The 23912-nt window shown below is 37.6% G+C and overlaps 1 protein-coding gene across 1 annotated transcript; it reads left to right on the top strand.

The window, feature by feature from the left end:
- Positions 1 to 1593: 1593 nt before the first annotated feature.
- Positions 1594 to 19870, top strand: mylk4a (myosin light chain kinase family, member 4a). Its single transcript, XM_047368926.1, has 14 exons — positions 1594 to 2370; positions 6893 to 6989; positions 8623 to 9058; positions 9465 to 9730; positions 10317 to 10422; positions 10913 to 11006; positions 11318 to 11427; positions 11619 to 11760; positions 18217 to 18287; positions 18372 to 18500; positions 18576 to 18728; positions 18824 to 18902; positions 19169 to 19223; positions 19450 to 19870. The coding sequence occupies exons 1-13, from the start codon at positions 1840 to 1842 to the stop codon at positions 19220 to 19222; spliced, it is 2268 nt and encodes a 755-aa protein (XP_047224882.1). The 5' UTR covers positions 1594 to 1839; the 3' UTR covers position 19223; positions 19450 to 19870.
- Positions 19871 to 23912: the final 4042 nt, after the last annotated feature.

The raw sequence follows: 23912 nt of genomic DNA, 5'->3' as shown, positions 1-23912 counted from the left end.
CTGCAAAAGGATTCCTGACCAAGTATTGAGTGCATAACTGTACATGATTATTAGAAGGTTGACGTTGTTTGTATTAAAAACACTTTTCTTTTATTGGTCGGATGAAATATGCTAATTTTGTGAGATAGGAATTTTGGGTTTTCATGAGCTGTATGCCACAATCATCCATATTAAGACAATAAAAGACCTGAAATATTTCAGTTAGTGTGCAATGAATCTAAAATATATGAATGTTACATTTTCATCATGACATTGTGAAAAATAATGAACTTTATCACAATATGCTAATATTTTGAGAAGGACCTGTATTTTTAAATGCTTTGAAGCTTTCTTTCTGGTTTTGTTAAAAATGGTATGTTTCAGACACACATACCATGTCCCCTACTCCAGCACACTGTAAATGACCTATGCTGTCTGTCATCTGCTGGCATCCAAAGACAGGTGTGAGCATGTCTCTCCCCGGGTGATTGATGACTGGTTTCTGTCCCATCTGTTTCTGCCTTGTCATAGGAACTCGTTCTCTCTCATGTATGCATCTTCCTAGAGAGAGCATGTTTAAAACAAACAGGAAACCCTGGTGTGTGGTGATTTTTAATTGTTTGGACACCCAAATGTTCCTTTTGTCAACACAGGGAAAAGATGACAGTGCCACCTTGTGGCAAATCTGAATCTCGTCTTCATTTCCTTCTCACCCTTACCCTTCTTCATTTCTTGTACTGCCCGAGCCAAGACTCGGTGTGAGTAACTGGCATGAGCTGAGTTTGGCTTGGATCATCTTGCCCCAGTTTACAGTCTATGCTCGTGTTGTCAGTACCATGACGATCTTATGAAGCACATGTTTCATTCTGTTTTCCATGAGTTTGTGGGGATATAAGGAGAAAGGGGATTTTTTTAAGTAACAAATGGCTATATCTGTTTGTACCAATGACATGGATAAATCATTGATGACCTATTTTGATCTATATGCCACATGGATTATAATTATGTTACACAAGGTCAGTTAAAATTGATCCCCTACTCTCCTAAGGGAAGTTATCAGAGGATGTTTTTGTCAGAGAGCGAGCACAGCATAAATCATCTGTGTCACCCATCTCTTCTTTCAGGCTGAAGGCTACATGTCCCACTGTAGGTCAGGCTTATTCTCATTACCCCTTAACAGTGAGTTGATGTTACAGGCAATCTAGAGACAAGGAGGGAATATACATTGCAGCATTGCTCACACTCTTGGTGTCACTACAACAAATATGTCCCAGCGTTTCAGGTCTAACATAACAGAATTTCTGTCTTTGCAGAAAGTCTTCCTGTTTAGGTGAATCTGCAGTTCATCTAAGTGGAGGCTAATCACTAAGCATTTTCCTACTTGTTCAGCACAACAAGTACTGTGTACAGTGATCATTTTGACACCTACCAAGCCAGTGCACGGAGGTGGGCTTAGCACTTAAAGCCTCTCAAATGTCTTATAACCCAACCACTGCCAAGACCCCTCCCTAAACACTTAAAGCCTGCTGACGTAGGCCGACCATTTACATTTATGCCTCTCCGATTCACTCTATTATTAATACCATATCATGAAGAGAAGACCAGAGGGTTGACTTCATGATAATTCTTATTGCCTGAGATGTCTTTTAGTTTTAGAGATCTAAAATCTATTTTTGTTCTATTTGGTTATCTGTTGATTTGTACCTGAACATTTTTCTAGAATCCTTCTTCTTTTCCTTTCTTTTCTGTAGAACTGGCAGCAGTTTTAGTGCAAGTATTTTTGCCTGTTTCATTGACATTACTTGAACAATATTTGTACCAAGTTGGTGTCTTGAGGTGACTGTTGTATCACAAGAAGCCATGAGTTCCTTTGTCATAAAAGCAGTCGGAGACTCCAGCAATGCTGGCTTCGACATTATCCAAAACCGCATTGAATCCTTGAGCGGAAAGATGGACAAACTCATCAACATTCAAGAAAAGGTCCTCAGTCGACTGGACGGGATGTCTCAAGAAATTGATGACATTGAACAGGATATGGAGCAAATCAAGGTAGATAAGGAGGAGATCCATCTGACCCCGAAGGTGATGAACCAGACCCAGGTGATGGGGAGGGAGGTGCAGGAGATCTGCCAGGAGATGAGCACCATCATGTCGGTAGTGAACCAGCGGTCTGAGCAGCAGGCTCAGAAGCTGGAGGGCATGGAGAAACTGGTCCTTAGCATGCAGCAGGTGATCAGCTTCATCGGCGAGACAGTAAAATGCTCAAAGGTGATGGAGATGATGTTCAAAGGTCCAGCAACTCGGAAGGCCTCCAGGCACAAAGACAGTAAAGGGAAGCAAGCAACTAAAAGGAAAGCATCCACAGAAACAGTAACAAAGAAGCCAGACAAGGTGGGAGAAGCTTAAAATTGCTTAATGTAGCTAATTACTTTTGATTTTGGATTTTATAGATTATATTCTTAAGTAACCCTATAATATTTTGATGTTTGAAAGGGTGCCACCTGCCCATTAGTGATTTTGAGTTTGAATTTGTTAGGATTCTGCATGCCGAACATGAATTTAAAGTTTCCTTTGAAGTCATGTCTCGGTAATGTCTGTTTTTTCTTGGCAGAACAAGTGTAAATGATATCACCACCAAAGCTGACTAGTAGTGTTGTCGCTCATTAATGGTTTGGCTTTTGTGTTTGTTTCTTTTTTTTTTTTTTTGCTCTATGATACGTTTAGGTAAACAGGTCACTTATGGGCTTTGGCTAGATGAATTTAATGAGTAAGCAAATAAAGATAGAAATTAAAAAAACTTTGCTTCTGTACAATAAATATGATACCTACATAAAGTCCCCATTTAACTCACGTTTATTGCTGCCATGTGGCCTCCCTTGCATGAGGCACGGAGGGCCACAACCTGGCAGCACAAGAGCAAGGGCAGTATGAGAGCTAGATTGAAATACGAGTGGCCCGGTTTGCAATTTATTTATTGGAACTGCGGCGTTTTTCTTACCATCCTTCCATACCCCCCACACTCCCCCACATTACCCTGCGTCAACAATTCATGATGAGTCAAATTTCTCACCTTCTCTCGTTTGGTTTTCGTTTCTCTCACTCACTCAGATTTATTTTTGTACATGTTGTTCTTGCACTACTAGTCATAGTCCTCCATAGTGTCCCAGGTAGAATATTGTCATTTTTACACAAAATAGTTAGAACTCAGTTATGAAATAGTTATAATAGTGCCTGGCATACTATTAATCTGCTGACTTGACAATTATAAGTCATGCCCTCCAGCCTTCATAGAATGGTAGCAAGAAGAATGCCATAGTTGAAAGAAAACCATAAGAAGTCCAACATATGCAATCTGCTGGGTTTCCTTAGATAGAAAAACTTTTTATCCAATTTGAATAAAAATCTAACTCCGACTGCACTGTTCAATTGTTAGGATTAATAGGAATGTATGTACCTGACTGTTGTGAAGTGCCTTGAGACAACATGTGTTGTGAATTGGCGCTATATAAATAAAACTGAATTGAATTGAATTGAAAGAAGGTGCTCTGGTGAGATAAAACCAAAATATATATATTTTTTGTGTTGTGGAAAAACAATGCTCCCCTGAAAACAATCACCATGGTAAAACATAGTGGTGGCAGCATAATGCCATAGAGTACAGGGAAGCTGATCGGAGCTGATTGGAGTATGGAGCTAAATACTGGGCAATACTGGAAGGAAAACTGTTAGAAGTTGCAAAAGACAACACTGGGTTGTCTGAGGTTTACCTTCCAGCAGGCCAGCAGCCCTAAACATACTGCCAGAGCAACAATGGACTTGTTTAGATCAAAGCATCAGTTAAAATGGCCCAGTCAAAGTGAAGACCTAAAACTAAATATTCTGAGGCAAATCTTGAAAATCTATGTTCACAGATCCAATTTGACTGGAACTCTATTATTTTGCAAAGAATCTATCAAAACCTTGCAGATAGAAATTGTAAAAAGTGGTGGTCTGTGCTGTACCAGGTTGCACTAAAGTACAGCACAGTGCTTCATACATATCCAGTACCTGTCAAATTCTTAAAGTCTCCACAGAAACATTTTGACGTCAGGACCCGCAAAGACACAGCATCTGGCGTCTTTGCCCAGAGATTCATTGTAATCTGCATTGCATTTAATTAAAGGTACTTAAGGTTCAGGAAGTTAAAAGGCAGATACATAAGCATTACAAAAAGTTCAATAAAAAAGCTTTGGCTTTTAGACTAAAACATCTTCTCCTGGAACTGAAGTCACATCCAGAGCTGACCTGAGGTTTCTGTCTTTATTATCTATAAGTAGGCAGACTGTGATAACTCTATTAAAAGGTCACTAAGTGCTACCTGGCAGCAACAGGGACTTGGACATTTGCACACTGCTATCGCTAACATAGCTGCAGAGGTTTTGTTTTTCTTTCAAGTAAGACAGATGAGAAGGCAAAAAACTGACCACACTGGCAGCAAGAAACGTTATGTCACAGAAGTAAAAATAATTTTTCTTGTCAATGTTTTTAGCTAAACATTTATGACCACCAGCTAATCTGAATGAATCGAGGCTCGTGTTTCAAGGAATTTCCGTTGTCGTCAGAGCGCTATATCGTCTCTTACCTCCAGAGGTGTGAAATATTTAACATTTATTTCACATTACTTTGGTCTCCACACACACTCCCTTATCTTCCAATCACATTTCTTTACCCAACAACTGTCTCTAGGTAAACACTAATGCTAGAAGTATCTCTGTTTACCTCACAACATTGAAAAACAAACGCGGGACACCTCAAGTTTAAGATGAGTTTTTCCATCCTAACCTGATCTCAGAGTGTTTAGTATCCTCAATTCAGCTGGGAGATTTGGAGAACAACCTGCAGTCCCTTGCAATATTTTCCACACAGGGTCAGCATCACATTCCATTGCTGAGTGCGACAAGTGATAAGCTATAAATTCACTGTCCTGCTGCTACCTATCCATCAGCTTGCCATTATATAAGCCAGAATGTGCATGCTGACGTCCAGTTACTGTGGCCGCTAGTCAGGATTTGTCCTTTGCATTTCCATATATGTCATTTATTGAAGTGTGACTTCATGTTTCTGTGAACTTCAGCCCTTTTGTGAACTTTCATTTACTATATTGACAAATCTGTTAGTTTTTGTTGTTTACCTATACAGTTATCTGTATTTTATTGCATTCTACAGTCCTGTGAAAAAGATTTATTTCTGCTTTTTTGTCACACATTTCAGATCATCAAAGAAATTTAGATATAAAACAATGATAGCCTGAGTAAATACAAATTGCAGTTTCAAGTGATTTAAAATAAATTTTTTTAAGTGAAAAAACCCCCCCGATTCAAACTATCCTGAGCCTATGTGACAAAGCAATGCCTCTCTAAACTGAATAACTGGTAACTTAGTTTCTGATAACTAGAATAAGTATTTTAAGTGTGGAGGAATTTTGGCCCACTCTTCTTTGCAGAATTGTTTTAATTCACCCACATTGGAGGATTTTTAGCATTACTGACCTGTTTAAGACTAGACCACTCCTAAGCCTTCATTTTTTTAGTTATTCATAGGTGGTGCTGGAGCGCTTTGGATCATTGTCTTGCTGCCATAACTAAAGCATGCTCAAGTTTACAGTCACAAGCGGATGGCGAAAGCATTGTCCTTCAGGATATTCTGGCAGTAAGCAGAATTCGTGGCGTCATGCATTTGTAAAGTGGCCAAAACAGTAAAGCAGCCCATACCATCACACTACCATTGCCACCATGACATTTGCTATGGTGCTCTTCATCTGAAATGCTATTAATTTTACGCCAGATGTAACAAGACACACATCTTCCAAGAAGTTCCACTTTTGTCTTATCAGTCCATGGAATATTTCCCCAAATGTCTTAGGGATTATGAAAATGTTTTAGGTTTAGCAAATAAAAGCTCTCTTGTGGATATCATTTTTGCCCAGTCTGTTTCTTATTGTTTGACCAATAACTGAGGCAAGTATGGCTTGTACTGCTTTAGAAAGTATTTCTGGGTTCTTCTGTGACCTCCTGGATGAGTCCTCAGTTTGCTCTTGGAGTAATTATGGCAAGCCGATTACGGTTGAGAAGGTTCACCACAGTTCCATATTTAGTCTATTTGACGATAATGGCTCTCACTTTGGTTTGCTGGAGTCCCCAATCCTTAGGGATGGTGGGTTCTATTTAGGTGATTTCTACATGCTAAAGGTTCCAGGCTATCATTGTTGGTTTTTAAAATTTGTTTAATGATTTAAAACATCTAATTATAAAACAGAAGGTATCCGTGGGGACAACCACTTTGTTACAGCACAGTAGTTTCATTTAAATTGGCCTTTTCTATTTCCAGCCATATAAAAAATAATTGCCCCTCCCTCTGTGTACATTGCTATAACCCTACCAAACATTTCCATCTTGTCTTTTTACTAGAAAACCACCTTTAACAAAGCCAATAAAGGGAAACAAGAGATAACTCCTGCATGTCATCCCAGTTCTCTGCAGCCCTATCACAAGATAAAGCTCCACGGACCAAAGCTTTTCCTCACATCCCGTAAATGTGGAAACTTTGTAGGTTATTTGTGCTTAAAACCGTACATATACTAAAGCTTTTTAAAATTTTTATTTTAGTCTATGTGCTTTGCATTTGTGGCTATATGTTGGCTGGTGCCTCGTTCTTCACCTTATGAGGCTTGTAACTAAAATATATGCATATTATTGTTTTGATGTTTTACAGAAATATAATTAAAAATCTTTGAGAAACAAACATTTTAGGAAAGACTTGGCTAAATGTTTGATCTGGACAGAAATACTCCAAACATACAAAACGAAACCTTATAGTGACAAACATTATCATGTCCAGGTTACAGGACTTAACATTTTCATTTTTTATTTTACAGGTGAAAGATCTCAAAGGCAAAGATGGGGCAGACAAGCCACGTTTGAGCCAGAAGGGCCTGAAAGCTCAAAAGAAGATGAAGCCTCCAGATGCAGCAGGTGCTGAGATAACCAGAATATTTTTTACTTACTGTGGTGGCTTCTTTCTAGGCAATTATCTTTATAGACAATGATATTCACTTTATTGAAAATCTAAAATAGCTTAATGGTTTTAAAAACTAGCAAAATACTGAAAAAACCTAGTTGTCATGTTAGGTTTTAGGAAAGACCCAAATGCAGATCCAGAGGCAGAGGGATGAAGTGAAGATTATTTTATTAATAAATTGAAAATAACTTACAATGATGATCTAAAGGAAACAGAGCATGGAACCGTTGTAAAGAAAAGCGTCAGGATGTGGAGCACTGTAGAAAATGCAGAAATCAAAAGAAACCACAGAGGAACAAATAGAAATCAGGAGATTAAATACTGAGGCAGGGTTGGAAAAATTAGAAGCAAACCAGGAGAGCAATTAGAGGAGATGTGGACCAGCTGTGGCAAAGAGAAGCCAGAGCAACTTAGGATGAGAGACTAATTAACACAGATGAGCATACCAAACTACACCATACCATACCACTCCATACCATGTTTATTTATGTAAAACACAAGTAACAGATAAAACAACTAAAATCCCAAAAATCAGACTAAACAATACAAATAATGTCAGACACACATTGTATCAAAAGCCAAAGAGTAAAAGTGTCTTTTCAAGTGAGATTCTCTCTCTCATTTCTTTGTATCGTGCTGCCGCATTTTGGACTAGTTGCAGGAGTGTCCTGTTAAAAGAGAGATGCGGTAATCCAAACGGGCAGGTATAAATGCTTGGATCACTGATTCCAACTCACGCCTAGAAAGGAGATGTTTAATGTCAGAAAGACGTCTAAGATGTAAAAATTAGGATTTTACCACAGCATTAATGTGGATTTAAAACCTAAGGGCAGCATCTATTTTAACACCTAAGTTGGTGACAACAGACTTCAAATGAGGGGTAAGGGTAGAGAGATCAGCACAGGGGGAGCTGTTTTATAAGTAATTTAAAAGGAAGCTGTATTTTGTACATGTTGAGACATGTATGGGATTCTCTCAGGCTGCAAGACAGAGCAATGCTTTTAACAAATAGCAGGAAGACTGAACAGAGGACAGCAGAGTTGGTCTGTTTATTCTTTTGAGCATCCAGCCTCTGTCTGACATGGGACATGCTGGATTTAGAAATGTTGCCAGTCTTTTGGGAATCTCAGGGGTGGTGCTGGAGTGCTTTGGATCATTGTCCTGCTGCCATAACTCAGAGACGTAGGGGTATACTTATTGTGTTAATTGCTAATAGAAGATGTGAAAGACAGTTTCAAATGTTAACTCCACAATCATTTTGTCCTTGTGTCAAAATAGTAAAATTCTGTTTTATAGGAGCTCTTCTCTCTCACACACAGCGTTACTTAGTCTCTGCTCCAAATATGAATAATGACTGCCTACCATATGAAGGTTGGAAAAAATATTCTGATATATTATATCAATGTATTGTGGTTCCTAAAGTAAAGTCAAAGCATGACAATGAAACCGATTGGAAACTGACCACATAATTTGGATCGGCGCAACTCTAATTAAAAATTGTTTCTGGCTTCTTTATATATAGGAAAGGTGTAAATTATATTTAGCCAGCCAGAGACTTAATTTAAATCCTGTATGGATTTCTTGTAGATAATATCTCACCAAAGAAGCAGGCTTTGCTTCTTGAAGAAGTGCAGAAACTAAACAGAGAGAATGCAGAAAAGTCGGGTCATCTGTTCCCACCGCTGGATCTGGAGGCTGGGGTGGCACTTAAAGACGAGCAACCAGAGGCCCCCACTTGCAACCTGGTGGACTATGTGCATGAAGAGTTCCTAGCTGCTGTGGCTGAGAAACTCGATGTTATAGATGTTACTGTGAAGCAGATACAGGATGAAGAGCTTGAGGAAAAAGCTGCATTAACAGAGAACGCCATTGACAATGCAGGGCAAAAGGAAGCAGTAGAAGAAGTAAAGCCTGCAGTTCCCAAGGATCTACAGAAAGAAGATATTTCTGCTGCTGAAGGAGGAATAGAAGTCCCAGAGGGGCCAGCTTCCTATGAAGATAAAAAAGAAGAGATTGCTCCCAGGTATGATTATGTTTAAATCTAACTACTCCTGTGACAATCAGTAACTTTACATTTAATTATTTCAAAATTCTCCTGGAAAAACAGGACAATTATCACTTTATGGTTATCTTTACCATTTTTTGTACTTTGCAAGAATTCAAGTTGGTTTAAAGAAATATCGCTTCCTACCTTGTTGCTTCCAAAAATACTTATTAAGATTTTCTTGTCATGGATGCAAACAAAAAGAAATGTTTTCCTTCTCTTTAACCTACCTTATAAACTGTACAGATATCTAGTTTATTTCCAATCTTCATTCCAATTCATGCTGTATAGGCCATGCTGGGTCATCTTAGTTTGTTGTGCTTTTTTGTTTAAGTTGTCAAAATTTTAGAACAAACACATAAAACCCATCAACTTAAATCCACAGTGACGACCATAAAGAGGAGGAACTGTCTGAAATGACTGAGCAGGACCAGATGACGGTGTCACAAGAGGACAATGAGGAGGAAGGAGAACAGCAGAAAGAGGATGAAGAGGAAGAGCAAAGGTCACAGTATGGAGATTTGGCTATCTTCAAGGCAGATGGAGTTGAAATCCAGATAAACATTAAAGAAAAGCTGGAGAAGCAAAGACAGGAAAATGCTGATGGAAATAGGATTGATGATGATGATCAAGCTGAGCGCTTCTTAATTGGTGAGTCAATGTTATTAGCTCTATAGGAACAGAATAGGAATAAATTGAAACAAAATAAGAGAAACAAATTTCCACACAAAGATATATAGACATGCATGTGTGTCCTTCATACTCTATGTAATACATAATATAATAATATAACAGTTTTCTTCTTGAGAATGTGGTAATTATTTATTATTATGTTTAAATTCAGAGTGTGTTCATGCAGAAATGTATCTTGACTGAGAATCCCAGCTTGCCTTATCAGGATTCTACAATTGGAGCTCAACAAAATGAAGTTCAAAGAAGAGAAGAGTCTTGAACTTGAGACTTGAACTCAAGCTGGCTGCTTTCATGACCCCTGGCCTTTAGGCACGGACCGCCAAAACGACCAACTGAACTGTCCACTGACCCACTCCTCTTTAATACACACACAACTGTATCTGTAATTGATATTTATTACAACATGCTGGTACATGGTATGCCAAAGCACCGTTTAAAAGGCCAAAGGCGACTGATTATTAGCAAGACATGTATGTTAAAAGCTTTTTTTTAACTTATAAAAAACAGATGGTTTCTTTTCTGTTGTCTCCCCATTCTTCTTTAGACACCACTCCTCCTCCTGCAGCTCCTTTTAATCATCGCATTGTGTCTGCCAAGCCAAACCAGATCAGAAACTTTTACACGATCAACTGGCAAGAGGTCCTGGGGGGGTGAGTGCTTCTCCTCTTTCCTATTTATTGAAAAATAAAAGGAAAATCTTGCGTCCATGCTAATTAAAAACCATAAAAAATATTCCTCAATTCCTCATTAAAACCTGATTGTGTAATTTTCCCCCACTCCCCCCTTTTCTTTTCCTCTTCTCAATGGTTCATAACTTTAGAGTCATGGCAGTTATTTTTACACAAAGACTGACTGGTATGTGAAATTGGATCTTCAGTGCCAGCTGGTAGCTAATCACCAAGTGTTAATCTGGGTCTTCAAAAAAGAGATGCAGGCTGGCTCAGAGTGAATAAAATAACTGATCAGCTGAAACAGTTTCTAGAAGGAAAGCTCACCTCTTCTTTCTCACGGGAAAGATGCACTATGCTGTCTCTGTCGTATCATTGACTGATTCTTCTCTGCTGTGATGCATAATTTGCTTGGCTAGAGCCACTGACTGTCTGTGCAGCAACATGAAATCAATTGTTCTCTCTCCCACAGGGGACGTTTCGGTCAGGTGCACAAATGTGTTGAGAACTCTTCAGGTCTCACTTTGGCAGCAAAGGTCATTAAAGCACGAAGCCAGAAAGAGAAGGTATGACATCGGAGACACGTTGCTATGATGCCGAATTAGTCTGTTTTTAGTCCTACCATAAGCAACATGTGATATAAAAAAACGGGGACCTGTTAGAGTTTTTAGTGCTTACTAGAATGTTGTTAGGCCACTCCTGGAATAGAGGCAAAGGGAATACTTCTCACCAAGGTGAGAAATAATTGACCTAGACCAGGAGATGCATGGTCTCTTACTGCAGAGAACAGCTGACACCTCTCATTTTGTGTGTGTGTATCTGTCTGTGTCCTGTGTTCGGGTGCCTTCCTGTCTTTCTGTGCCTGTGTTTTTGGTAGGACGTGGTGAAGAATGAGATCCAGGTCATGAATAATCTGGACCATGCCAACCTGATCCAGCTCTATGCAGCTTATGAGTCAAGGAATGACCTCATCCTTGTACTTGAATAGTATGACCCTTTTAAGATTTCCAGTACATGTGTGTAGTATGTATAAATTCAGAACATAAACTAGCTTAATATTTTTAATTCTTCATACATTAATAACTTAATTTACTGCAGCATGGGTGTTCCTTGAAAAAAAAAAATGCTTACATTTTGTTGAATATTTAATTCTTTTATCCATATGTCTTTATCATCAGTGTTGGTGGAGGGGAGCTATTTGACAGGATTATTGATGAAAACTACACTTTAATGGAGCTGGATGCTGTGGTGTTCATCAGACAGATCTGTGAGGGCCTTCAGTATATGCACAAAATGTCCATACTGCACCTGGACTTAAAGGTAACATCCAGTCATATTACTGGTCTGTTTGAACTTTGATACCAAAATGTAGAATATTCTACAAATATACACTCTTAGTCTAGAAGACAACAATAAAGGTGATGAATAAAATTAATGGCATCTGCAATTTTTTGACAACTGTCACATTTGTAAAATTGTCAACACACTTGATATAGTGCTCACAAACAAATTGTCATGCACAGCTGTAAAGGAGATTGTACATTATGCAAAAATATACCACATAATTAAGAAAATTTGGATTCCCTTAAAGGATTTCACTAAAGTAGAGGTCTTTGGAATGTAGTGTATAATTTACATTTTAAATACATAAAGAAGTTGTAAGTTATATTTAAAACATTTTTATATATAAATGCAAAACAATGAATTCAGATTATTCCAATGTTGGTTTGTTGACAAGAGTCAGACTAGCATTCAGGGGACCTACAGCCCTAAAATACAATATTAATGTTTTTAAATTAGACAGCGACATGCCTTTATTAATAAAATAAAAGTATCAATTCATATTATTCATGCTGGACACCTTGTATGGGAGTCATATTCCATAAATTATTAATGAAAAGTCAATTTATTTCAGTAACTTGGTTCACGAAACAAAACACATCATACAGATTAATTCCACACAGATTATTTCTGTTAATTATGATTTTCAGTTTACAGCTAATGAAATCACAACCTCTAAGATTAGAAAATTACATCAGACCAATAAAAAAGCCCACTTCTATTACAAAAAAAATAATTTAATGAAAATTATGTTATACCTCCTTAAAGGTTGTTATTTTTAAAAGGTACTTATAATTTGACAAGTTAGCCTCATCAGAATGCGTATGCTAAATTATTGAATATGACTATTGTATATGCTTCCCACAGAACTCATTAGGCCTCACTGGGGAAGAAGAACACCACAAATGAAAGACAAGCACAAAAACTGAAAAATTTATTTCTCTTTCATGTTTATTCTGTAAGTCACTTTCTTTCTGTCATAATGTACTCCGCAACAAAGTCAGGGAGTTTGGGTATGAAGTATATAATTTGCAGTACAAGAAACAAAGAAACCAATAATGAATAGAACATCTTACCAAAATGTTGTGGAAATTGTATCATTCCGACTTTATGTTTTGATCTCAATTATTGTATGCAAAAATATACAATATAAATATTGTTTTAACTAGTCAGTGACAAGTCTTCATAAATACTATTGAGAGGTTTTGAAGAAACCTTATATCCACATTAGAAAAGATCATTCTTGCAAACTTTCTTGGCACTTCAATGCAGATTGAAGAGTTTCATTATGTTCCGGTGAATACGTTCAAAAATCCCACTTTCATTTTAATGGAAAGGTTCTACAATCAAATAACAGTGAAAGGTGACAAAAGTAAAGACCTATGGAAATGCAGTTTATCGTTTACAGTGTAAGAAAGAAAAGGAAATCAATTAGGAAACCAAAAAGGAAGTTGTTAATTTGTCAGCAATAAATCCTTATAAACACATCAGAAAGGTTTTAGAGAAATCAGACATCTACTTTAATACAGATACACCTTGCAAGCTTTGTTGATGGGTACATCTCATATAAATTATACAGTTTAAAGAGCTTCAGATGAGCTGAGAGTGGGTAGAAACCACAAGTAAATAGTAGCTTGAGAGCTACTATCCTGCAACGTTTGGATGCATGCCTTCTCCAACCCACCTGCATAAAATAAATGGCTCGTTACCAGGCCTATGCAGAGCTAAATGACTGCTGAAGGGGGAGTTCAGCCATTTGATTCTGAAGTGTTGGAGAAGGGATGCACCTGAAAGTTGCACTCTCAAAAACTAGAGCAGTATGCAACCAAATAATGAATAATTCAGTTTCAATTCAATTCAGTTTATTTATATAGCGCCAATTCACAACACATGTTGTCTCAAGGCACTTCACAACAGTCAGGTACATACATTCCAATAAATCCTAACAATTGAACAGTGCAGTCAGAGTTAGCTTTTTATTCAAATTGGATAAAAAGTTTTTCTATCTAAGGAAACCCAGCAGATTGCATCCAGTCAGTGACTTGCAGCATTCCCTCCTCCCGGATGAGCATGTAGAGACAGTGGACAGTCACTGGCGTTGACTTTGCAGCAATCCCTCATACTGAGCATGCATGTAGCGACAGCGGAGAGGAAAAACTCCTTTTTAACAGGAAGAAACCTCCATCAGAGCCAGGCTCAGTATAAGCAGCCATCTGCCACGACCGACTGGGGGTTTGAGAAAACAGAGCAGAGACACAAAAAGAACACAGAAGCACTGATCCAGGAGTACTTTCTATGGGAAGGAAGTAAATGTTAACGGATGTAGCTCCTTTAGTCGTTTCACCTAGAAAGAAAGAACAGATAAACTCTGAGCCAGTTTTCAAGGTTAGAGTCTGAAAGAGAGCACATAGAGTTTGTTACAGTTAAGCTCAGTCAATCGCCATGTCTAGGAGAGAGAAAGGGTTAAACACTAAAAGACAGGGCTATGTGGATCATTGGTAGAGGGTGAGCATTAAGTTGTTGCCAGCAGAAGCTCGGACGATTCCCCTTTCCAGAAAGGTGTCACAGGTAGACACAGAGTCAGGCCAGGTGTAGCTTCAAGGAAGAGAAAAGAGATAACAAAGTTAAAAGCTGAAATAACAGCAAATAATGCAAAATTGGAGAGTAGTGTGAGAATGTAGCAAAGAGGGTGAAAGTGGTCATTATGTCCTCCAGCAGCCTAAGCCTATAGCAGCATAACTACACTGATAGTTTCAGTTCAGATTATTTAGTTAAACGGCGCTTATTTACAACAATGTCGTCTCAAGACACCTCACAAAGGGTCCCAGTGATGGTCATTGTTATACTAAAAACCACAAGGATTGTGATCAGTCTCTGTCAGACTGATCACAACCATCGGAAAAGAGAAGGGGTCACACAGGTAACAGAAATGGAGGGTGTGTTTGCACCTCAACCATAACTGAGCCGGTTTAGGCTAAACCTAACTCCCCCTTACTCGAACCAACAGGGAGGGAGGAAGGCTCCCTCCCTGATAAACTAAGCCACTCTAACTATAAGCTTTATCAAAAAGGAAAGTTTTAAGCCTAGCCTTAAAAGTAGACAGGGTGTCTGCCTCACAGACTAAAGCTGGGAGCTGGTTCCACAGGAGAGGAGCCTGATAACTAAAGGATCTGCCTCCCATTCTACTTCTAGAGACTCTAGGAACCACCAGTAAACCTGCAGTCTGAGAACGAAGTGCTCTGTTAGGAACATATGGAACAATCAAATCTCTGATGTATGATGGAGCTAGATCATTAAGGGCTTTATATGTGAGGAGGAGAATTTTAAATTATATTCTGGATTTAACAGGGAGCCAATGAAGGGAAGCTAAAATAGGAGAAATATGATCTCTCTTTTTAATTTTCATCAGAACTCTTGCTGCAGCATTTTGAATCAGCTGAAGGCTTTTAACTGCATTTTGTGGACATCCTGATAGTAACGAATTACAATAGTCCAGCCTTGAAGTAACAAATGCATGGACTAGTTTTTCAGCGTCACTCCTGGATAGGATATTTCTAATTTTGGCAATGTTCCGGAGGTGAAAGAAGAAAATCCTAGAAACCTGTTTAATATAGGATTTAAATGACATGTCCTGGTCAAAAATAACACCAAGGTTTTTTACTTTATTACTGGAGGTCAATTTAATGCCATCCAGGTTAAGTGATTGACTAAGCAGTTTCTTTTTTAAAGACTCCGGTCCAAAGACGACAACTTCTGTCTTGTCTGAATTTAGAAGCAAAACATTTAAAGTCATCCAAGTTTTTATATCTTCAAGACATGCTTGTAGTCTATCTAACTGGTTGGGCTCATCAGGATTTATGGATAAGTAAAGCTGAGTATCATCAGCGTAACAGTGAAAATTTATCCCATGCTGCCTGATAATTTGACCTATTGGAAGCATATATATAGTAAAGAGAATTGGCCCAAGTACTGCACCCTGTGGTACTCCACAATTAACCCTGGAGTTTAAAAATGATTTATCATTTACATGAACAAACTGGAATCTGTCACAGATAAGATTTAAACCAGCCTAGCGCTGTTCCCCTGAACCCTACAACATATTCCAGCCTTTTTAAGAGAATATTATGGTCAACTGTATCAAATGCAGCACTGAGATCTAACAGAACCAGAACAGACACAAGTCCATTATCTGAGGCCATAAGAATATCATTAGTGACTTTCATCAGAGCTGTTTCAGTGCTATAATGAGCTCTGAAACCTGACTGAAACTCTTCAGACAGGTCATTGCTGTGTAAATGCTCACACATTTGATTACCAACTATTTTCTCAAGAATTTTAGATAAGAATGGAAGATTGGATATAGGTCTGTAATTTTTCAAGTCATCTCGATCAAGCGAAGGTTTCTTAAGTAAAGGTTTAATTACAGCTACCTTAAAAGCCTGTGGTACATATCCATTTACTAAAGATAGATTAATCATATCTAAAATGGGGCTGGTAATCAGAGGGAACACTTCCTTAAATAATTTGGTTGGGATTGGGTCTAACATTCAAGTTGAAGGTTCAGATGAAGCTAATATTTCTGATAACTAAGGAAGCTTCACAGGATCAAAACAGTCCAAACACAAATCAGGTTCTGCAGTTATTTCTAATGTTGTCTCACTTGCTGAGGATGAAGTAATCATCTTCGGGAGTATGTCAAAGATTTTCTTTTTAATAGAATCAATTTTATTTAAGAAGAAACCCATAAAGTCATGACTGCTGAGAGCTAAGGGAATGGATGGCTCAACAGAGCTATGACTCTGTGTAAGTTTAGCAACTGTACTAAAGAGAAACCTAGGATTATTCTTGTTCTTTTCTATTAATGATGAGAAATAAGCTGTTCTAGCTTGACGAAGTGTCTTTTTATACAACAGTAGGCTACTTTTCCAGATTAAGCAGGAATCCTCTAGGTATGTAGAGCGCCATTTTCTCTCCAATTTTCTAACATTGTGCTTTAAAGTACGCAGCTCTGAATTAAACCAAGGAGCTAGCCTCCTATTAATGATTACCTTCTTTTTCAAGGGGGCTGCATTGTCTAATGCATCACGCAACGATGAAGAAACACTATGAACAAAAGAATCAATTTGTGAAGGGGCAGAAACAGAATTATTGCCCTCCATTGTGCTTTTCAGTGATAATGAGGAAATTAAAAGTGGAACAGATTCTTTAAAGGTTGTTACAGCATCGCCTGATAATGATCTACTATAATGAAATTTTCTTTCAGGTGTGGAGTACTCGGTTAAATTAAACTCAAAGGTTATTAAAAAATGGTCAGACAGGACAGGATTATGAGAGAATATTGTTATGTCTTTACACTCAATGCCATATGTCAGCACAAGGTCCAGAGAATGAAGACAAAGGTGAGTAGGTTTGTTAATGTTTTGAGCAAAGCCAATTGAGTCTAAGATAGCATTAAACGCTATATTTAGGCTATCACTTTCAGCGTCAACATGAATGTTAAAATCACCCATTATAATAACTTTATCTGTATTTAACACTAAATCAGATAAAAAGTCTGAAAACTGATCTAAAAATTGAGAGTAAGGGCCTGGTGGACAGTACAAAACAACAAACAGAAGAGGTTTTAGTGTTTTGCAACTTGGATGAGGAAAACTAAGGATTAAATATTCAAAAGAGTTGTAGCTATTGATTGGTCTGGGACTAATCAATAAATCCGACTGAAAGATGGTTGCTACTCCTCCTCCTCGCCCAGTAATTCGAGGAATGTGAAAATTAATTAGTAGTAGTTGTCTCATTTATAGTAACATAATCCTCTTGCTGCAGCCAGGTTTCTGTGAGGCAAAATAAATCAATCTGATTGTCACAAATCAGGTCACTAACTAGCAATGTCTTTGAAGGGAGAGATCTTATGTTCAGTAAGCCACATTTAATTGGTTTATTTTTCTTTTCGGTCTGAGTTGTGTTTATTTTTATGAGATTTTCCTGATTTCCTCCTTTTAGATTATTTTTTAACCTATTCAATTTTGGCCATGGGCGAGACACTGTCTTAATAGGGTAATGGGTGGGTAGCAATACAGAAGCTGCAGAGAGGAGTGTTAAACTACGACCCTGCTTCCTGGTCTGAACCCTGGGTTGTCAGAGTTTTGTGAGTTAATTGTGGCAACACTTGTTCCCAGTGGGGTTTATTTGTTCATTTATTACTGTAATGCCAATTGTATTTATTTATTTTTTCCAATATACACTTAGGCACTTCATTTGAATGTAGAAAATATGTATAAAATGTATTTACTTTTAATTCAGATGTAATTTAAAATTATTTTCCTCCAATAACAATAAACATTAATATATTTGTTGAGAAATATTTTCCACAATCTTCATCATTTCATTTGCTGTGAGTAATTGAAAAGTCTTGTTGGATGTTTCTGATCTCTCCAGCCAGAAAACATTTTATGTGTGAGCAGAGTGACCAATAAGATTAAGATAATTGATTTCGGCCTCGCAAGGATGTAAGTTCTACTATCAATCATTTCGCCTTTATTTTGGAAACATAAAATGTCCCCAGCTGGAACAACAATCATGTCCTGTTTCAGATATAAACCACGGGAGAAGTTAAAGGTGAATTTTGGAACTCCAGAGTTTCTGGCCCCTGAGGTCATCAACTATGATTTTGTGTCGTTCAACACAGACATGTGGAGCCTCGGTGTCATCACTTACATGCTGTAGGTAAACTCACACATTCATGCACAACTGTGCTTAAATCACTGCTAAAAATTCCTTCTCTTTATACATGCTAGCCTGAGCGGTCTGTGTCCCTTCCTTGGCGATGACGACAACCAGACTCTGAACAACATTTTGGCTTGTCAGTGGAACTTTGAGGAACAAGAGTTTGCAGATATGTCTGAGGAAGCCAAAGACTTTATCACTAGACTCCTTATTATAAATAAAACGTAAGAGCCTTCTGTCACTGTATGATCTGAGCTTTTTTATTATCTAGTGAGGATTTGACATTTTAAATCTATTTTTGTGTTATGTTTCTCATCAGCTGGAGGATGGGGGCCTGTGAGGCATTAAGGCATCCTTGGCTGTCAGACCCTGTTCTTCATCATCGCCTTTATACAAAGGTAGAGCAATGTAACTGAAAAACAACTTCGGGTTTCTAATTATGAATTATTCTTAATTCTTCAGAATTCTATAGAAGTCATATGATTTATCTTTAATTTTCTTTTTAATTGATAGTCTGGTTATTACATTTTCTCATAATTGTATTATTTATAAAAAAAAAGCAGTATTAAGAAAGTAGTAAAAAGAAAATTAAATTTTGATTTGATGCCACTTATATATATATTTATAAAATATTAAAAGAAACATTTTCTGTATTATTTGACAGAAAACTATGTGCAGATCACGGCGGTCATCATGTGTACCAAGGATTGATATTTAAGGTAACCATGAGGATGTTCCATCCATCCATCCATCCATCCATCCATCCATCCATCCATCCATCCATCCATCCATCCATCCATCCATCCATCCATCCATCCATCCATCCATCCATCCATCCATCCATCCATCCATCCATCCACAAGGGGGAAGCATTTCTCAGATTTTATTCTGAGAAAAGCTATCTATAGACCTCCTGAAATGATCCTTCTCAATGCCTGTTTTTAGACCCAGAGGAGATGGCTCCTGCTGTGACAACTTGGACCAACCCTCTTTGTCAATGAAAATCTCCCAGACTCCTCGAAATCCAATTTAAGCTCTTGAGACGTGGGCTGATATTCTGGTTACTCCACAAATGTTCTCCTGACATGTGATCCCCATGTTTTAAGAATGTGAATAATACTCTCGCCTATTTTAGTTTATTCAAATTTGCTATCAGTTGTTTTTTAAATACATATTTTTGGAAACTCTCCATTCGTTCACTTCATAGTTCACAATTTTCATTTACTTCTGAAACGTTATGTTCTGAATCTTCTGTACAGTGGTACTTTCTTAGTTTTACTATTTTCTGTCTCTGAGTATTTAGTATTTAAAAAGACGATGCTATGAGTATCTGACAAATCATTATGCATTATATACTTGATGCTGATTTGTGTGACATCTTTGACTTTCATTAGAAGTGCCTGTGTGGCATTAGGTTTCACTTTAAAATAGTACTTATTTGGGTTTATATCTAACTAAAAAGTACGTGTTGAGCAGCTTTCTTTGTTCCTTGCAAAAGACTTAGACATGCTAAGATAAGGCCTTCTGCTATTTCTTGGTAACAACGAAAAAAACATCTAAAAAAAAAGTTATATTTGATTGCTGTAGTATAATCTCACATTGCAAATGTTTGGAAAATCCAGTCTTTAATTAAAGAACATTAATTCTCTGGACACAACAACCCACATTAAGAAATTGTTGTTTTAATCAAATTCACAAGACAAGATTACAGGTCAGACTAACAAGTCATGTGAAATATACACTGCCGGGCCAAAAGAAAAAGTCACCAATTGGATTTAACTAAGCAAATAGGTACGACCCTCCCATTGGATAACTACTGAATGGTCAATTATGTTTCAGCTGGCAACAAGTTATTTAACTCCAAATGGTGCAATGAGTTGCTTTTCATTTCTTAAATAACCATGTTGAAAGACACATCCCGTGGTCGTGGAAAAGATGTCAGTCTGTTTTAGAAGGGTCAAATCATTGGCATGCATCAAGCAGAGACAACATCTAAGGAGATTGGGTTAAGAACTGTCCAACGCATTATTAAAAACTGGAAGGATAGTGGGGACCCATCGTCTTCGAGGAATAAATGTGGACCCGGAAAAAATACAAAATGAACGTATTCGGCAAGCACTTAAATGTTTGGTGAAATCAAATCGAAGAACAACAACAGTAGAACTATGTAGAACTACAGTATGTTTAATAGTGAAAGTAAGAGCATTTCTAGACGCACAATGCGAAGGGAATTCAAGGGATTGGGACTGAACAGCTGTGTAGCCTTAAGAAAACCACTAATCAGTGACGCTAACCGGAAAAAAAGGCTTCGGTTTGCTAGGGAGCATAAAGATTGGACTCTGGAGCAATGAAAGAAGGTCATATGGTCTGATGAGTCCAGATTTATCCTGTTCCAGAGTGATGGGCACATCAGGGTAAGAAGAGAGGCAGGTGAAGTGATGCACCCATCATGCCTAGTGCCTACTGTACAAGCCTGTGGGGGCAGTGCTATGATCTGGGGTTTGCTGCAGGTGGTCAGGTCTTGGTTCAGCAACAGTATGAGTTCAAAGAATGAGGTCAGCTGACTACCTGAATATACTGAATGACCAGGTTATTCTATCAATGGATTTTTTCTTCCCTGATGGCACGGGCATAGTCCAAGACGACAATGCCAGGATTCAAAGGTCAGACTCTACCATCATCAATGCAAGATCTTGGTAAAAAATTAATGCAACACTGGGCAGAAATAAATCTTGTGATATTGCAGAAGCTTATCGAAACAATGCCACAGTGAATGTGTGCCGTAATCAAAGCTAAAGGTGGTCCAACGAAATATTAGAGTGTGTGACCTTTTTTTTTATTGTTGGCAACTTTCTTTTTTGGCCAGGCAGTGTATGTAACTAAAGTGTAAATGTATACCATACACTTCAGTTACACTTATATTTCTAAATTTTTTAGGTCGATCAGAGTGCAAATTAATTAGTAATCCAAAGCATCCTGTTTTCTGTGGTATGCGTATGATGTGACACAGTGAGGGCCATTTCTTGTAGCTACTCATCCCAATGGGAAGGACACAAGAACATACCATTAAAGTAAAGCAGATGTGAGTTCATCACATTAAGCAATTTAGAATAATCCAACCTTTAGTATGAGCAAATTTGTTCAGTCAGAGAAAAGTTTTTCATTAACAAAATGGTTTCATTACAATAACTGGTGCCATATTTATTGGCACCTCCAACGTTTCAAAGAAATTAAAGGTAACTAAAGCATTTCTTATATTTCTACCTTACCTTTTCCAAATGAGTGGTAGAAGACTGTTAAGGAATGTTTGAAATTAATAATGAGCTGCACGGTGGCGCAGTTGGTAGCACTGTTGCCTTGCAGCAAGAAGGTCCTGGGTCTGGGCCGGGGGTCTTTCTGCATGGAGTTTGCATGTTCTCCCCGTGCATGTGTGGGTTCTCTCCGGGTACTCCGGCTTCCTCCCACAGTCCAAAACCATTACTGTTGGGTTAATTGGCCTTTCTTAATTGCCCCTAGGTGTTTAATGAGTGTGTGCATGGTTGTTTGTCCTGTATGTCTCTGTGTTGCCCTGCGATGGATTGGCGACCTCTCCAGGGTGTACCCTGCCTTTCGTCCATAGACTGCTGTAGATAGGCACCAGCCCCCCATGACCCACTAAGGAATAAGTGGTATAGAAGATGGATGAATGAATGAATGAATGAATGAATGAAATTATTAATTCTTGACTTCCTGTTTCCCCTTTTTTTCTGAGCCACTATTCAAAATGGACAAGACACGTGAGCATTCCAATGAAGTAAAGCCGATGTGTTATGATCTTCATAAGTCCGGATATGGCAAAAGAAAAGCCCAAATAGTTTTCTCTGTAAATATGCTACAGCATTAGAAAATTAGTTTTGCTTCAAGGTTTTTCACAAATCTTATTAATAAATGCGGAGTGTACTGTGTGTAAAAGGAACCAGCAGAAATGACCTTATCTAATTCATACATATTCCTTTAAGTCTAATGATTTAGGTTAAAACAAAACGCAGCGCACAAATTGATGTACTATTTATGTTGTGTATGTGGAGAAGTTGAAATTTGTATGTCTGCTGTGGGAATGCATATTTACTGCACTTTAAATTGCTATTTATTTAAATAAAGACAATTCACCAATATAGTTTGGTGGACAGATGGTCAAGTATCTTCATGTCTTCTGCATCACTTTTCTGAACATACATTTAACTTTAGAATAATACAGTTTATGTCTTACCAACCCCATATATTTGTTTAGTTTTTGTTGCAAGACTAGCTTTGTGTTTAGCCCACTTTTAAAGCTTAAATGTGACCCACACAGTTGTACTTTTTTTACTTTAACTTTTTTTTAACAGTTCTGTAGTATGAAGTTGTCATGTGTCTTAAGTCTTTCTAGTTGCACAGATGCTTTTGTAGATTATTTTTCTGGACAAAATAAAACATTTGGAATGCCTTCTGTGAAGGTTCACATACTAAAACTAATCCATCACCTACCCAGAAAACATTTATGTAATTTTAGTTTACGTTAATGATGAATGTCTTGTTAACTGTCAGAACTCCATGTGCTTGTAAAAAAAGTTGTCTTTACTGAGTTTTAATAAATACAGCATGCAATTGTAAAGTGTGCACACTCCTATTAAACAAACCATTTTCAACTGTTTGCTTTTCCTTTTTCTTTTTTCTGAAGAATAATATTACTTGGCAAAAGGTATCCTTTCAAAACGAACTTAGTCTGTATTACATATTTAGACAATATATCATAATTCCAAATTTGCCAACGTCTTGCCCCTGACCTAAAGTTTTTAACATGCTATACTGAACACTGGTTACTGGTTTTCTCAGCGATTACAGACACCTCCTGATCTCTCATTGTATTGGAGAATAATTGATTGCTAAAGCATAATAACAGTGATATAAAGGAGTCAATATCTGTGTGACTTGACAACAGTAACTTGAAAGAAATAGAATGTGTGGGATAGTGTTATGTTGGGGAAACAGATATATGGAAGATATAAGGTTAATTTATATATGTAAGGAGAATGCTTCCTAAAAAAATAAATTCTTACCTTTCAGGATGGTCTGTTCTTCAAATGACTGTAAGGCTGAAACGGCAACTGAATTAGTTGGGGATAGGTGCAGACTTTATGGTGACTAATATAAGAAACGTGGACAGAAATGGACAGAAATACCACAAAAGAAAACTCAAAAGCAAAGTTAAACACTTTTATATCCGCATATGTTAAGATGGTTATGGCTGTAAACGTATAAAGGTTAAAAAAGTTTATTATACCTAACAGTTTAATTCAAAACTGATTTAGGATTGCAAGGTTTTAACGAAAAACATTCCACGTTTGTTAACGCCATTTCCCACTCTTTATTAAGATGATGCTATAAAT

This window comes from Girardinichthys multiradiatus, chromosome 6, assembly GCF_021462225.1.
Source record: "Girardinichthys multiradiatus isolate DD_20200921_A chromosome 6, DD_fGirMul_XY1, whole genome shotgun sequence".
In the NCBI taxonomy this organism is placed as follows: domain Eukaryota; kingdom Metazoa; phylum Chordata; class Actinopteri; order Cyprinodontiformes; family Goodeidae; genus Girardinichthys; species Girardinichthys multiradiatus.
This window is presented reverse-complemented; position numbering and strand designations above follow the sequence as displayed.